General features: G+C 52.7%; 1 protein-coding gene across 1 annotated transcript; it reads left to right on the top strand.

The window, feature by feature from the left end:
• Positions 1-1,302: 1,302 nt before the first annotated feature.
• Positions 1,303-13,514, top strand: LOC118933399 (uncharacterized). The gene is made up of 11 exons (XM_057493788.1): positions 1,303-1,334; positions 2,507-2,578; positions 3,964-3,997; positions 4,994-5,073; positions 5,156-5,224; positions 5,593-5,673; positions 5,760-5,820; positions 8,394-8,463; positions 9,032-9,122; positions 10,613-10,834; positions 12,970-13,514. Exons 8-11 carry the CDS (start codon positions 8,447-8,449, stop codon positions 13,402-13,404), a joined length of 765 nt encoding a protein of 254 aa, XP_057349771.1. The 5' UTR covers positions 1,303-1,334; positions 2,507-2,578; positions 3,964-3,997; positions 4,994-5,073; positions 5,156-5,224; positions 5,593-5,673; positions 5,760-5,820; positions 8,394-8,446; the 3' UTR covers positions 13,405-13,514.
• Positions 13,515-14,867: the final 1,353 nt, after the last annotated feature.

The raw sequence follows: 14,867 nt of genomic DNA, 5'->3' as shown, positions 1-14,867 counted from the left end.
CTCCCAGAATAGCTATATCACTAGAATGTTTTGGCCTCAAGGTTTAATTGTGGAGCTGTCTATTGATGCCCATCTCTCCATTCTCATGTAAGAGTGGGGCACTAAATCATGACTGGAGCCCTGAGTGCCAAAGCCTACATGTCTGCTCTGTTCCATACTGCCTCCTTGCTGGGGAACTATAGGTCCCTGTGGTTGCCTGTGAGCTCTCACAATCAAGGTTTTCCTTCAAAATTATCATAAATTAACAACTATCCCAGAGTAGATAGGTGGGTTGAAGACTCTTGTTTCCTATAAATTGTCTTTGGAGTGTGTCCTTTTCACTCAATGGGAAAACAGAGGAGAGAAGTAATGGGGAGGAAAAGGGGAAGTGTTACCATCATTAGTTAGGAATGGAGTTGTCTTGCACTTCAGTGTGGGTCTGAGAGAAAATCTCTATTTAAGTAGGTGGTTAGAGTCTGCTGCTTTGCTACCCAGCAGTTGTCTGACTCAGGGTCACCCTGACCTGCCAAGTGCGATGGGTAGAGTGTGGGCTTTGCAGCCAGGGCTGGGTTCACATCCATGCTAGCTATTGAAACTGTGTCACATTCTATGACCTGTGGAATCCTGTTTTCTCATCTGAAAAGTGGGAATAATTGTACTATCATAGGGTTGTTCTGGAATCAGAAATCATGTACATAAAGTGCCTGATAGATACGTACTCACTGGGTAATCTTGATATTGGGGTCATCTGTCCTTAGTTTCCTCACTATTTGCTGACGACTTTAGATGTAGCCTTGGAGGCAGAAGGAATGGTGGGGAGGGAGAGCCGAGAGCCATGACCCACCCCCGTGTTCAAGGGCTGGAGGAGGAGCAGAGAGCTGGGAATGGTGATTCCCAAGGGGAAATGGGGGACCAGGAGAGCCAGCATATCAGAATTTCTGGAGGCTTTACCGACCAATGCATCCCACCTCATTTCCTAATATTCCCACGTGGCATGATCAACCATCCGTGTTTGCCGCCAAAAGCCCCTCATCCGAGAAGTCCCTCATCCCCTACCACACAGGTCTAATTGGTCAATTGCTGCCCCTCACATTGACTAAAGTCACCACGAGGGTAACCCACTGACCTCACTCCAGGAGCTGTGGTGGGCTTTAGCTATTTCAGGAGCTGGGGGCGCTCATGGAGGAGCTTGCTAAGGGCCTGCAGGAAGGCAGGGAAGGCAGAAACCATGCTCACATGATACATGCACCTCCACCTCTGACTCATGTCTTCTTCTTTTTCAGATCACGCAGTGTAAATGACAACTGGGAGTTCACACAGAGCTTTGTGCGGGATTTGGTGCACAGATTTTAAAAGTATGGCTTTTCAGCTCTGTGTTGCAGGGCGTTTTCCTCTCTGACTGAGTACATTGCTATTTAGATGCAGCGGACATGGGACTGCCTCAGGTCGCAAAGCTCGGGGCAGTGTTCTGAAGCAGGAGAGAAGGACAGATCCCATTTGTTTCCTAAGATCTCTGCAGCCTTGCTTGGCTCCTTCCTGGGAGTCAGGCCTAGTTTTCAGGGGCACAGTCTTCCCTGGCAGACCTCACAGATTAGGAAATAGGCAAACTACTTAACACTGTAACTAAGCATCTGGATGTGGAAATTTTATCTAGATCTTGAAGGATGAGAAATAGAGGGTGACAAGAACCATGAAGGTCATTTGAGTAGTAAGGGGTCTATTTGGCTGAACATGGTTAACATGGGACGGCTGGGAGATGAAGCAAAAGGTCAACTTGTGGTCAAGGCAAAAGAGACGAATAATGCCAGGAAGCAGGGCTTGGATTTCCTGCTGTGAGCCATAGGGAGCTCTGGACGATGCGTGATCAGAGGGGCTGGTGGGACTCCAGAAAGACAGGACTCCAGCTGTACTCCAGGCCGAGAAGTCTCATAATGGTGGGCAAGAGCCAGGACCAGTGGGGAGCTCATACAGGGACCTGTGGGAACAATGTAACTAAAGGATAACGAGGGCCAGGTGATCAGAAGAGTGGCCAGAAGGTGCAAAGGGAGGGCAGAATATGAATGGCTGATGAGGGAGGATAATTTCTTTGAGATGAGGGGGAGGGAGGTGGGGAAGATCGTCCAGGGAGGAGGAGAAGTGAAAGTACCAAGAATTTGACAGGAGACGAGAGGCCAGCTTGGGAGGGCCCTCGTGGAAGAGCACGAAGCTGCCTATCTCCTTGTGCATGCAGCAGCCCTGTGTGCATGTGTGTGTGTGTGAGAGAGAGAGGCAGAGAGAGCAAGCAGGCTTTTGGGATTCGGGTCTACAGGGTGCTATGCCGCACTCTGACAAGAGGGCTGCACGCCTTCCAGGCCTCATAATCCTTAACTGAAGTGATGAGAACTTCTGGAGTCCAGGAAATGGACTCCACACTAAAAGAGACAGAATGGAGAACAGGGAGCTTGGTGGGCACCCCCTCCCTGTCGCATATCAGCATCACTTTCAGCCTGTGTGTATAGTTGCTCACAAGCCCATGTTTCCTCCGAAGCCCCAAACAGCGTGTGTCCTTCATCACCTACTCCACACACGGCCGCATCCACATGAAGCTGACCTTGGACAAGTAAGTGTTTCACTGATCCCCTAAAGCAGACCCAGCAATCAGGCCACAGGGATGGCGAGGGAGCAGAGGGGGCCCCTGAGCCCACACTGAGGAACCCACTGGTGTGCAGGCACGGCTGCCCTGGACCCTCCCCTCACTGCCCTCCCTGACCTTCAGCCCTGGCCCCCTAGGCCCCATGGCACCTCTACACTGGTGCTGGCTGGACCCCGTGCTAGTAGACAGACTCCTCCCCTCAGAGCCCAGCCCTCCACCTGACCCTAGTCCTTCCCTCCGTGCTCTGCCCTTTCACTAGAACAGGGTGACTGTGAAGATTCCCAAATCAGGTGGAGCAGATGTGGGGGGCCTTTCAGGACATAGCCTGGCACCTGCTGTTGTGTGTCACTTTCTGCCCTGGGCCACTGGGAAAAGAGGGAGACAATCAGAACCAGGGAGGAAGGGATGGGTATCATCCAAGTGTGGGTGCTTCAGTGGAGGGGAGCATGTTCCCCCGGAGTCTGGTCAGGTGAGCCCAGGAGTGGGTCCTGGAGTGGGGCTGGAGGAAGGCACCGTGGGCCTGCATCCCAGGAGGGTCAAGGTGGGAGGTGGGACATTACGGAGCTTCTGAGTAGCCGGGAGGTTAAGATTCTCATGGAGGAAAATGACTGGAACCCCCCTGAGGAGCACCAGACAGAGCCTGAGGACACTGCACTGGAGGGTCCCAGGGCCTGTGGACAGGAGGGGCCAGGGTGAGCACGGTGACCTTTCCAAGCTCTGCCTTAAGTGTGGGGGTACAGTGTGCCCTCTCCAGGGCCCCCGGGGGGCGGTCGTGCTGCCAGTCACACTGTGATGGAATCGCAGTTGGGATCTCCCCACACACCATGGACAGTCAGGGTGTATCCCTGGGTGAGGCCCCCAGTTCTGCACAGCTTAGACAGAGCTGAGCACAGAAAGGACCAGGCCATCCCTATGGGCCTAGAAAGCAGCGTCCCCTCACCACCCTGCTCACCAGATAGGGGACTGGGAAGGTGGGAACCAGGCCAGCCAATGCCAAAGGCACAGGACAGAGGGCCGGGACAGGGCTCCTTGACTTGGCCCTCTCCCGTCCCGGCAGGGCTGCACGTGCAGAAGGACAAGGTCAGCTGGGGGCTGGTTGTAATAGGCAACCCCTCGTTCCATCTCCCACCTGCTCTGATTTTTTTTTTTTTCAGAGAACAAATAATCAATTCTGTTATTGAATTGCTCAATGTACTACCTACAGGAGCCATAAATATGCAGCACAGACTGGAAAAGGCACAGAATCTAGATTTCTGAGATGTGGCTCTGCTTTATCAAGTTCTCAGAGGGTCATCATTGGGTCATCTCACTGTCCCCCCACCACACACACATTTTCCTTCATTTTGTTGCAGGCAAATGAGCAGATCGAAAGAACACGTGCTGCAGGTAAGTGAGCTGCTTCCTGCCTTCTTGGGGATGGTGTCCGGGGAAAAAGCCAGGCCTGGGCCTCAGTGAGGTCGGTGCAGACCGTCCCTGGCCGCATCCAAGCTCTGACTCCTGGAGCCAGCTGCTTGTGCTCTCTGAGCGGCAGCCTCCTGCTCTGAGCAGTGGGGATGAAAACCACCCTGGTGATGTCCCACAGCACACAAGGGGTCACGTGTGCGACTTCATGGTTCCTAGGAAATGTGAGGCGCTGGCCCTGGAGCTGGGCTGCATGAAGAAGAAAGGGGGATACCCAGGGGGTCCTAGAGCTGTGGGACTTCAGTGTAAGAAGGGAGCCTGACCTTCCCCCTTGCTGAGCACACATTCCTCCCTGACTCCTTCTCCCTTCAACTCCTTCCCTTGGGCTGATGCTCCTGCTCTGTGTCTCCCATAGTGTAAAAGACTGCGCCTGTCCCAGAACATCTTCATCTTAGCTGTAGGGTCTAGGAAAGATGTGTGGCCCAGGGAGAGGCATTGAGCTGGGTAGGGGGTCTACTGCTCACCTGCCTCTGACCTAAAGCCCTGAGCCTGGGTCTACAGGTGCCCATGGGAGAGCTGTGGGTGAGGCCCAGAGCTGGACCAGGCCTGCATGGACCTGCGGGAGTCTTGCACAGTAGGTGTGCCCACTCCTGCTTTTGCTCATCTGGAAGGCTGATGCTTATCCTGTGAAATTCCTGGAGTTGCCTTTCAGGGCAAAGGTTGCACCATCTGGTAGAAGTGACAGTTCTGCAGGAAGAACCCTAAGCTGGGCTCAGTCTCCTCATCTGCAAAGTGGGTCCTGGGCTACGGGCCCTTCTTGTTGCATGATAAGCTGCAAAGCTTTCCAGGCATGTGGGTGGCAGGTGCTCAGGTCTGGGTGGCCTCTCCCCAGGAGGGTGAGGTGTGGCGAGCAGTGCTCAGGTCCTGGAGGCCTGAGGCAGTTGCTCTCATTGACCCAGTCACTCCCTGCCTCTCCCACAGGAGCGGAGGTTCCCAGCCTCATCATCCTGCTGACAGGTGGAGAACTGCTGCCAGAATCCTTTGCAGAGACAAAAGTTGAAGTGAGTCAAGCGCATTGTTACCAGCCTTTTGGTCCACATATTTGGACCAAATTGATTATACCCACCACTTCCTCTTTCTCAGGCTGCAAAATCTAAGCAGTTGGGGGCAAGTCTTTTTTTTGTCGGAGTGCAAAATCACCAGAAATACCAGGTAATTCTGAGCAGGTAACGAGGGGTCACTTGTGAGCCTAGCTGGGGAAAGCTTCAAAGACAGCTCTATGAGGGTCGCCCAGAGATGGGCCTCTACCCACCAAAAAGAGCCTGGGGAATGGGGTTGGGCCCTCTCCACTTAGGCTGAGCCCAGGGAGTTAAAAGATGTGCAAGGTGGCCGTTCAGAATGAATAACAAGTGTTGTGTCAGACCTACCCAGCAGAGGTGAGGGTGGAAGAGCTCTCCCTTCCCTGAGGGCGGGCTGCTGGCTGATGCCAGTGTCTAGCCCCGGGTGTCTGTCTCCTGGGATGGGGACCTCTGGGTCATCACCCCTGGCTGTGGGCCCAGGCTGTCTCCTCTCCCTTTCAGCTGTTGGAAACTGCTGGCGAAGAGGGTCATGTGTTTGGAGTGGACAGTGGATACCCTGGACTGGAAGACATCGTTGACCCAGTGAGTGAGGGGGGATGAAGGGGGCTGCACACCGTGCCCCCGCCGTTCCCTCCCGTGACCCTGCCACTCCTCTCTCTCTATTTCAGCTCGTAGCAAGGTCTTGTGTGCAGATTACATCTGTGGATTTCTCCCGTATCTGCTCTAGAGGTAATAACTGCTCTAGAGGTAATAACTGGCGTTGCTGTTGTAAACGCAGAGGTGTGTGTGTGTTTGCTTTGTGAATGTGCCGTGTGTGTGGTGGGAGTGGTGTATGTGGTTTCAGTCTGTGCAGTGTGTTTGAGCCCACCATGTGTGTGTGTGGCGCGTGAGGCATGAATGTGTATAATGTGCTGTCTGTACGTGAATGTGGTGTCTGTGGGGTGATCGTGGTTTGGAATGCACATTGGGTCCATAGAATGTTTTTGTCAGGTATGTATGTAAGTCTGTGTGAGGTACTGAGGTACAGGTGCCTGGGGTGTGCTGGGGGGTGGGAATGTGATGGCATCTTTGTCCAGGTTTGTAACGGGCCCCCTATCACTTTAGAGCGCACTGCACAATGGCTTGGTGACCGTACTGCAAAATGACTGCCACAGAAGTTTAGTGTAATTACTTTCTTTAATCTCACATCCAAAAGATTTATGAGGAAATTTAAAAAACTGTTTTAAAAAACCTGAACAACACTACCAAATGGGACCCAACCATATATAACCAGGACAATACGTCAAACTATTTACAAATCACCCCAGAAATTCAAGTCTGATTAGTATTTGAAATGTAATTTGAGTGGGTAAGGGACCTCCGGGATGACAGCTTCCAGCTGAGCCAGCTGTTGGGGGCAGCTGTCTGACTCCCCATCTTCTGAACATGCGGTGTGGGGGGAGCCTAGCAACCCCACACCTGGGGGCCTTCCCTGCTCCTCCTGGGTTAAGTGCCCAGCCGTGCAGCCAGTTTGACATCTTCATTTCTATGATTATCTCTGGTTTCCGCTCTGCCATTGGCCCCCAGAAAGACGGGGTGGGGGGAAATAGAGAATTGACTCCAGGTGGCAGAAAGTCCCACAGGCCCCCAGGTGTGCGCGTGCAGCACAGACGTGACCCAGGGCTGACTCACCAGGATGTCTTGGCTCCTCTCTCAATTATGTCAGGGTTGCCGGGTCCCTGCCTGCGCCCATTAGGGGGCACCTTGGTATTTCAGAGCAGAAACCCGTGGCTGGGTTTGTCCCTAGGGAGGGAACTAGGCAGGGTGCCTTTAATGGTTGGACTTCCTGGGTCATGGGAAGTGGGGAGGGGCCCCTGAGTGCTCGAGGCCCAGCCCAGGCTCCTGAGAGTGGGCCCTCAGTGACCCCAGGGGAGGATCTGGCCAGGGGGTTGCCCAGATGTGGGTTCAGCTACAGCTGCCTCCTCCCTAGAGTTCATGGGGATTCTGTTTTGGGGGCGGCCTGTCATAGTTGTGGTCTGAGGAAAGTAACTCAGCCCTTCCTCACACAGACATTTGGATATTACTCTTGCAGATAAAAATGAAGTCAAGGTTATTGGGAAAGGTTTTCAAAACATAGACAAGGATGAGGTTATCTGTCAGTTTCGACTTAGAAAGGAAACCATCCGTAAGTAGCCCCTCCTTTCCTCCAGGGACAGCTGTCCCACGGCAAACCAGGCCTTCAGAGCCCGTGCTGACCATTCACTATGTACACACTGAAAACAAGCAACATGGGCAGTGGAAGGGGTAACTGGTTGGGAGCCTGGCCACCTGCCACTCGTGCCCAGGACTTAATCGATCCCCAGCACCATCCCACCCCTGGGAGCAGCCTCTCCTGCAGACCTGGCTGGGTGTGGGGTGGGGTGTGCCCTAAGAGCTGCATCCCCCTCCCTTTCCTGGGCTCTCACTTCCACTGAGAGGCAAGGACTTGAGTGCATTAGTCTGTGGGAGGAAAGTTGAGGCAGCCCCGGGGCTCTGAATCTCTGCCAGGTCTCCCAGGATGGTGTGTTCACTTGAGATTGAAAGATGATGCCATAAAAAATCCTGAAGAATCCACCCCAAAACTACTAGAACTAATATCTGAATTCAGCAAAGTTGCAGGATACAAAATTAATACACAGAAATCTGTTGCATTCCTATACACTAAAGATGAACTAGCAGAAAGAAAAATCAGGAAAATAATTCCATTCACAATAGCATCAAAAAGAATAAAATACCTAGAAATAAACCTAACTAAGGAAGTGAAAGACCTATACCCTGAAAACTACAAGACACTCTTAAGAGAAATTAAAGAGGACACCAATAAATGGAAATTCATCCCATGCATGTAATATTGGTTTGAAAACTCCTTTCCAGTCAATCATGCTTGTCCAGGCCCCTCTGCATGCTGGGCTACCGTTACATCATTCTTCTCTCTGGACTGTGAATATCCAACGGGAAAGTCAGTTTGCACCTCTTTGGGGATTTTTTCCCCATTTAATCCTAACCATTCCACACCCAGACACAAATCCTTTCCCCTAACCATACTTAGCATTTAGTTTTCATTACGAGCTCCAACAAAGGTAATAATGTTCAGAATGTCGTAGCTAATCTGACAGTCAACTCAGCAGCCTAGTACTTGGTGTGAGGTAGGTGCTCTGAAGAAGGCAGAGAACAGAAGCCGACATCTGTCAAAGGGCGACCTCTGCTTGCCAAGGGCCACAGGAGGGGAGACGCGGATGTGGGGCCATGTCCATTCACATTATTTGCGTGTAAATTTCTTCCAGGAATAAAGGCTGTATCTGTGCAAGATACCTCCATTACCTGCCCAGGACTGAAGATGAATAATCGGGGCTGGTAAGTGAAAAGCTCAGGGAGCAGTGGTCAGTTTTTGGCACTATGGCGTGACCAGCGTGGGGGATGCCTCCTCTTGGTGGAGCTGCTCACACCTGCTCTGGGAGGGCTCAGGGTTTCCTCAGCACCCACCTGTGCGGGTGGTCCCCTGAGGGGCTGTGATCCCCTGTCACCCAGGTTCTATCAAGGAGGGCAGGATGCAGGAGGGGATGGGCCCCAGGGATGGTACCTTTGGCCCAGGCAGCCTTTCAGGGCCCAGCCAGCATACTCTGTCATAGAAAAGAGTTTGGCAGGTGACACCAAACAGCCAGCGTGGCCACTTAGCCCATGGCCACGAGGGCATCTGGGCCATGCAGGGATCCTCACGGCCCGCTCAGCCTTCATTGCAGAGGTTGACCTCATCTCGCCTGGGGTGGGCTCTCCTGTCCCGTGCTGCCTCCTATCTGGTGTCCAGAATGCCCAATGATCAGAGCCATTACAACGAGGTCCACTGCTGGGCTGCAGTTTGAGCCAAGTGCATGCACTGTGCTGTCTGGGCTGCTGGTCACTGTCTGCCCTTTCTGTGCTTTAGGGCCATCTTCATTGATATCAGCCTGAATAATGGCCTCACCTTTATCAAGACGGATTTAGATGTCAGCAGGAGGAACTGTGTGACTTTCAGGGTAAGACTGCAGCCTCCCTCTGGGACTATACTCCATCCATTCACTGGACGGAGAGACACACTGGGAAGCAAAAGGCAGGAACAATGTCCAGGGCACCTGTGCAGTACCTCACAGCCACTACAACCCCTTAGCCCTTCCCTGGGGAGCTCTGCCCCAACTCAGGCTTCAGAAGTGCCCTGGGAGTACCTCTGTAAACGTGTCTGGGGCCATGCAGCTCCTCTGCTCTGTTGCAAGCCCAGGGTCCCTGAAGGCACATGGCACCAACCACTTGGAACTCTAAGCGGACTCCGGAACAATGCTGAGACTGGCCCCCTGACTCCCACCTTGCCGCCTCCCTGGCCTGGTTCTCCTGGTGGGGAGTTCAGAGCTCCAGATGGGTCTGGCTTAGGTGAGGGGTGGAGGCTGGAGGCTGTGTACAGGGAGCTAGAGTCCAGGCCCTCAAATCTGGGGTCCTAGACCCAGGAGCCCTGGAGGCTGAGACCACCTGTGGCTCTGTGTAGTCGAGGTGAATTTCTACTGCACTGGTGCTCCAGCCCAGCCCTGCCCCCAAGCCTGGCTTCCAACAGCACTGACACTCCTGTGCATGTCTGTTTATACTTATCCCGGGATGTCTGCTCACAGATCAGCACACAGAGCTGACCCATTTGCCCATCAGGAGTCCCACCCGGTGACAACCGCCCTTCAACAGGCACATTTGGAAAAGAACTCAGGAGCCAACTGGTGTCTACTCCCAGCACAGTGGCTTCTCCCCCAGCCCTGGCCTGGCCTCTCCTTTCCTCTGCCCTGCCTCTTGGGCACTGAGTCAGTCTCGCCCTGTTCCTCTCCCACTTCTCTGAAGCACCTCACTTGGTTGAACGGTTCAGGACTTGCAGCACCTGACTGCACAGATGCAGTGAGCTTCTCCTTGGCCATGAGTAACAACAGGACAGGAGCCCCCATTCCTTACGGGCCTGCCCTGTACCAGGACGGGCTGTGAACTCTAAACCTCACGGGTGTCCACTCACTCACTCCTACAGATGTGGAAGTGCAGGCTCAGAGGGCTGAGCAGCTCTGTGGGAGGGGGCAGGGAGGGCGAGGCTGTGGGGAGATAGACCCAGGGTGCTGCCCTGATCCTGCAATCCGCCTTCACCCCGGCCCCAGCAGCACCCCCTGCACCCCCTGTGTGCCTTCACTGGTGTGCTCCTCACCAGGCCCCTGTGCTGTCAGCCCAGGCGTGCAATGGGGACTGCCTGTGGCCCAGCATGGAGGATGCTGGCTCCCTGACAGGGTTCTGGGGCAGAGCCTCTGAGCAGGGCCTGTGGCCCTGGGCTCTTCAGGGGCCCTCAGGGTCCAGCCTTGGGCTCCTAGTCCAGCTGTACCCTCTCAGAGTGGGGCAATCTGAGTGTAAGGGGGAAAGGTGGATTTGGAGGTGTGGGGTGGGATGCCAAGTGATAGGCACCACAGGAAGCTGCCCAGGTTCATAGAGGCCTTAACACATGTGCTTTCTTTAGAAGGGATCCCCACCTGCCCTACTGGGTGCCATACCACCAGCTGTCCAACAGCGTGCCCTTCCAGATGCTGTGCCGGAAGACACACAGGATATTTACCCGGATGAAGGGTCTTCCAGTCCAGTTTTCCCCAGTTTCAACACTCTCTTCTGGGCTGTGCCTCTCCTGGTGCTGCCCTTTATCCTGTTGCTGTGCTGGTGTATCTGGCGATGGTACCCTAAAAGTGTGAGTGACCCCTGAGTACACAGTCCTGTATCCCAGGCCCTCCCCAGCTCCCCAAAGTATCGGGATTCCTGGCTGCCCCAGGATTCCACCTGTGGGAAGGTTCCCGTCAGTTCTGAGGTCATCACCTGAGCACATGGAGGCTCAGAGCTGCCCTCCCATTCCTGGGCACACAGCCTGGCCTCTAAGGAGCTTTGTGCCTCAGACTTGCCTCAGAGAGGGGACCTGTGGGCAGCCCTCCCCCTGAGGAGAAGTGGCCCCAGGCCCTGACTCAGGCTTCTGAAGGACTCCAAGGGACAAAGGCCAGGGAGAGACCTCTACTGTGGATCGGAGGAAAACACAGACCCTACATGGGCAATGATGGCCCCAAAGGGAGGGCCAGGTGCCCCAGGATTCCTCTCCTCTGGAGCAGCTGTGCCTTTAAAAACAGACATGGCCTCTGCCCATCTCTAGAGCCCTGTCTTTCCTTCCCAGTCACTATTCAGGACCAGGGTGTGCTGGGCCCCTGCTGGGCGGGGGACAGAAATGAAGTGGCCCCATTCCTGCCATGGCAGCTCCAGGTCTGGTGTCTTGACTGGCCTTGGCCCCTGGGGTACTGGGGGAAAATGTCACCTTCATGGCATGTGGCCAGTGTCCTGCCTAACCAGAGCAACAGCAAAGGGCAGAGGCGGGCCCCGGGGAGGGCGGGCGCAGAGGCCTGGCTAGCTGGGCTCCCAAGGACAGGTGAGGGGGCCCTGCAGGAGGAGGGACCCCCAGAGGTGTGAGCGGACAGCCTCAGCAGACGCCTGCAGGTCTGAGGTCTGCAAACTGGGGGCATGAGGACAGGAAGCCAGGGTGCTGGGTGGACTTCCCTGAGGGCTGAGCGCAGGGTGTGCGGAGGAAGGTGGGGAGGCGCAGGAGGGGAAGGGGAGGAGCTCTTGTCTTCATAAGACATAAAGGCTGCTGATGAAAACCACCTGGTTAGACACCTGTTCCAGCACCAGGCATCCCAGGCTGAATGTCTCCCCGGGGACCCACAGGGAAGTGTGACTCAGCTCAGGCAGGGGGAGCCAGCTGGTCGCAGACCCGCACGCAGCGAGCACCCAGATGGACACCCAAAGCCCTGTTCTGTCCCTGTGCTGCAGAGCAGGTCCCCTCCTGGGGGCATGGCTGAGCCAGAGCCCTTCTCACCATGTGTTTATCACTCCATCTTTCTATTTTCCAGAAGCCACCACCAAAACCAGACAAGGTAGCTTATGTTTGGTTGTGATGGTGCCAGATCCTGAGGGCACACTGGCCTTCCCAAGGAGGCCTCCCGCAGCCTAGGGCGATCTCCCCGCACCCTCCAGCTCTCATGCCCTGAGCAGAGAGAGCTGGCAGAAGAGGGTGACAGGGCCGTGGTGGGCCCCCTATAAGATGTGGGACTCACAGTGTCACACAGAGGACACCCTTCTTGTGCTCCCATCAGAGCCTGACCAAGGGCTTCTGTCATTGAATTAGCAACTCAGGGGCATGTTTCAGCAAGTGCTATGGTTATGGTAAAGAGGCTCGGGTTTCAGGACCTGGTCCCCTCTGGGCTCTCGTGTAAGTTGCACTGCATTTCACAGGCCTTCATCCCTGAATCCTGGCTGAGAGAGGGGCTATGGTGGGGTGGGCCTTTAGGGGCAGCAGGGCTTGGGAGAGTGGAGGGCATCTTACGTGGCATTAGGCTGTGAGGGAGGCCCAGCCCAGGTGCGCACAGAGCCCAAGTGTCAGGTGAGCAGGCATGGCTCCCCTGGGGCGGGGCCCTAACCAGGGCCCATTGTTGGTGCCTGCCGTCTAAGTCGAACAGTCCAAAGGGGAGGCATGGAGCTGAATATATGTACAACTCACTCTGAGAGGACGCCCCACGTTGGGCGCCAGATGTAACATGCCGCTCATCTTCTTTGGGTGAAATGAGAGAACAAAAAACACAGACAACACAGACAGACAATGGCTGCAGCACTGAAGAGGCGCAGCACCTTTATTTTTATACTGCCTTTCTCAGACCTCAGCCTAGTGCTGTACTCATCTTTCCCTTTTCCGGGGGACAGGCCAGAGCACCTCGTTGATTTTCTTAGAAGCTGCCTGGTAAGCAGGGGCGGTGTTTTCACACGTCCTCAAGGTCTCCCTATTTTCAGAGTGAGGCGTCTTGGCTCGTCTTCGAGGACAAGATATGCTTTTGTGGGCAGATAACTTCCAAGGACGGCACCGGTTGCTCTCAAGCGGGTGCTTTCCCATGCTGCGTTCAGACCTGGGGGAAGGTGCTTTCCCATTCTGCCTACAAACATGTGAGAAGACAAAGGCCGTCCCCAACACCTCCCCCTTTTGTCTTTAATAAAACAACTAGCCCAACTCAGACTGGGTCAAGGTATGTGCCTGTCTTAGGTTGTATGGTTGAAGTAAATCCTTACCCATCATGGGGCTATAATCCTCTGTCGACCACTCCCTGTCTTAGGTTGGTATTTACAATTCAACCATATCTTACCCGTCATTGGCTACCATACTTGACTTTGAATCTCACAAATTACAGGTGGGGGTGCCGTCTGCAGTTTCAAATGATGCAGGTCTCTTGAGGCTTGTTGGATGAGTTTCCACATGCTGCGAAGGACACAAGGCCCTAGTAACAGCAATAGAAGACATAAAATGCTTAGGGTTAAGAGAGGTGTGACTGTGCCAGAGACTATTCAGGGGTTCTTTGCACATGTCTTTTATCTGATTTAATATATCAGATGCAGTTTTGGCTGCAAATAAGATATGATTTAAATGGTTCTGTGGTGACTGGGGATATAACTCCCCCATTTTTGTTTTTTCCAATTGAGCTTTAAGGGTGCCATGGTCACGTTTCACAGTGCCTTGACCTTGTGGATTATATGGTATCCCAGTTTTGTGTGAAATATGCATTACATGGCTGAGATCGAACATGTCAAAAGGCAGACATAACTTGAATATATATATAGGTTTTAACAAACTAGTTAAATTGCGTACACACATTAACAGAATAGGAATACAGATACATAACAAAAGCAGACTTACAAATACTAGTTATATCTAATGAAATTAAGAAAACTAGTTAGATAGCTTAGGCATTTGTAAAAACTTATTGACAATATGATGGATATCATCTAATTGATTTTGGGTAGTTTGAGAAAAATCAAGACAAATTGAAACAGCACATTCTTGGAAACTGCTTACATCCTTCATGTTCTTTTAACAGCAGACAGTCTATAGCAGAGCGATTCTGAAGCTCTGCAGCTCGCACTTCTCCCAGTTCTTGGTTGAATTCAGATAATACAGAAGCAGTCAAATTTGTTGTTTTGCTATATGCACAGGCCAGCTTAAATATCTCTTTCTGCACTCCAGTGACAAGTCCAGGAACCGGCAGGAGGAATGCAGCTGCAACTGCAACAGCAGCAGGATTTCAGAGTTTCAAGTTTTCATCACAGTCAGACGGCAGAGCTCAGAGAAGCCTCTTGCGCTTATATCCAGATGGTCTATTAGATCAGGAAGAATGCGTCCCACACCACAAACACCTCAATAGTGTGAAGAAAGGGCTTGATATGTTTTGTTATTACATATAAACCTTGATATGTTTGTTATTAAAAATACCTTACCATTTGGAAGTCTATATCTAGAAGACCATTTTACATTGATTGTAGAATTATAGTAAGCGGGTACATGAGTACAATCAATACATACACAGTCAGTGATTATAGCAGTGCTAACAGGTAAATTTAATTGGGCATCAGGAGTAAGCGTCTTAGGGGGAAGAGTGACATTTCTGTAACATAAAACATTCAGTAATAAAGTTTAGCATTATTCCTTTTGACAGTGCTTTCCAGGTAAATATATATCAGGTAAATAAGCCAAATTAGTCAAATATTTTTCTTGATGAGGAGAAGAAATTCTACTGATATGTTCCAGGGGCCCTCTGGAAAATATCAGAGTTATTTGAGAAGCAAAAATACTTTTTTTAATTTGGTCTTGGGAAGTTGTTAAAAGTTTTTGAGGCACTTGCCTAAATAGAATTATAGTTATT

This window comes from Manis pentadactyla, chromosome 16 (assembly GCF_030020395.1).
Source record: "Manis pentadactyla isolate mManPen7 chromosome 16, mManPen7.hap1, whole genome shotgun sequence".
Taxonomy (NCBI): Eukaryota; Metazoa; Chordata; class Mammalia; order Pholidota; family Manidae; genus Manis; species Manis pentadactyla.
The sequence above is the reverse complement of the archived record's forward strand: the minus strand, read 5'-3'. Positions and strand labels throughout refer to the sequence as shown.

What these genes read in the sequence shown, in the direction of transcription:
- LOC118933399 (XM_057493788.1), top strand. An exon ending in GGAACTGTGTGACTTTCAGG is followed by an intron (nt 9,123 to 10,612) that starts GTAAGACTGCAG and finishes TGCTTTCTTTAG; the next exon opens with AAGGGATCCCCACCTGCCCT. An exon ending in GGCGATGGTACCCTAAAAGT is followed by an intron (nt 10,835 to 12,969) that starts GTGAGTGACCCC and finishes CCCTATTTTCAG; the next exon opens with AGTGAGGCGTCTTGGCTCGT.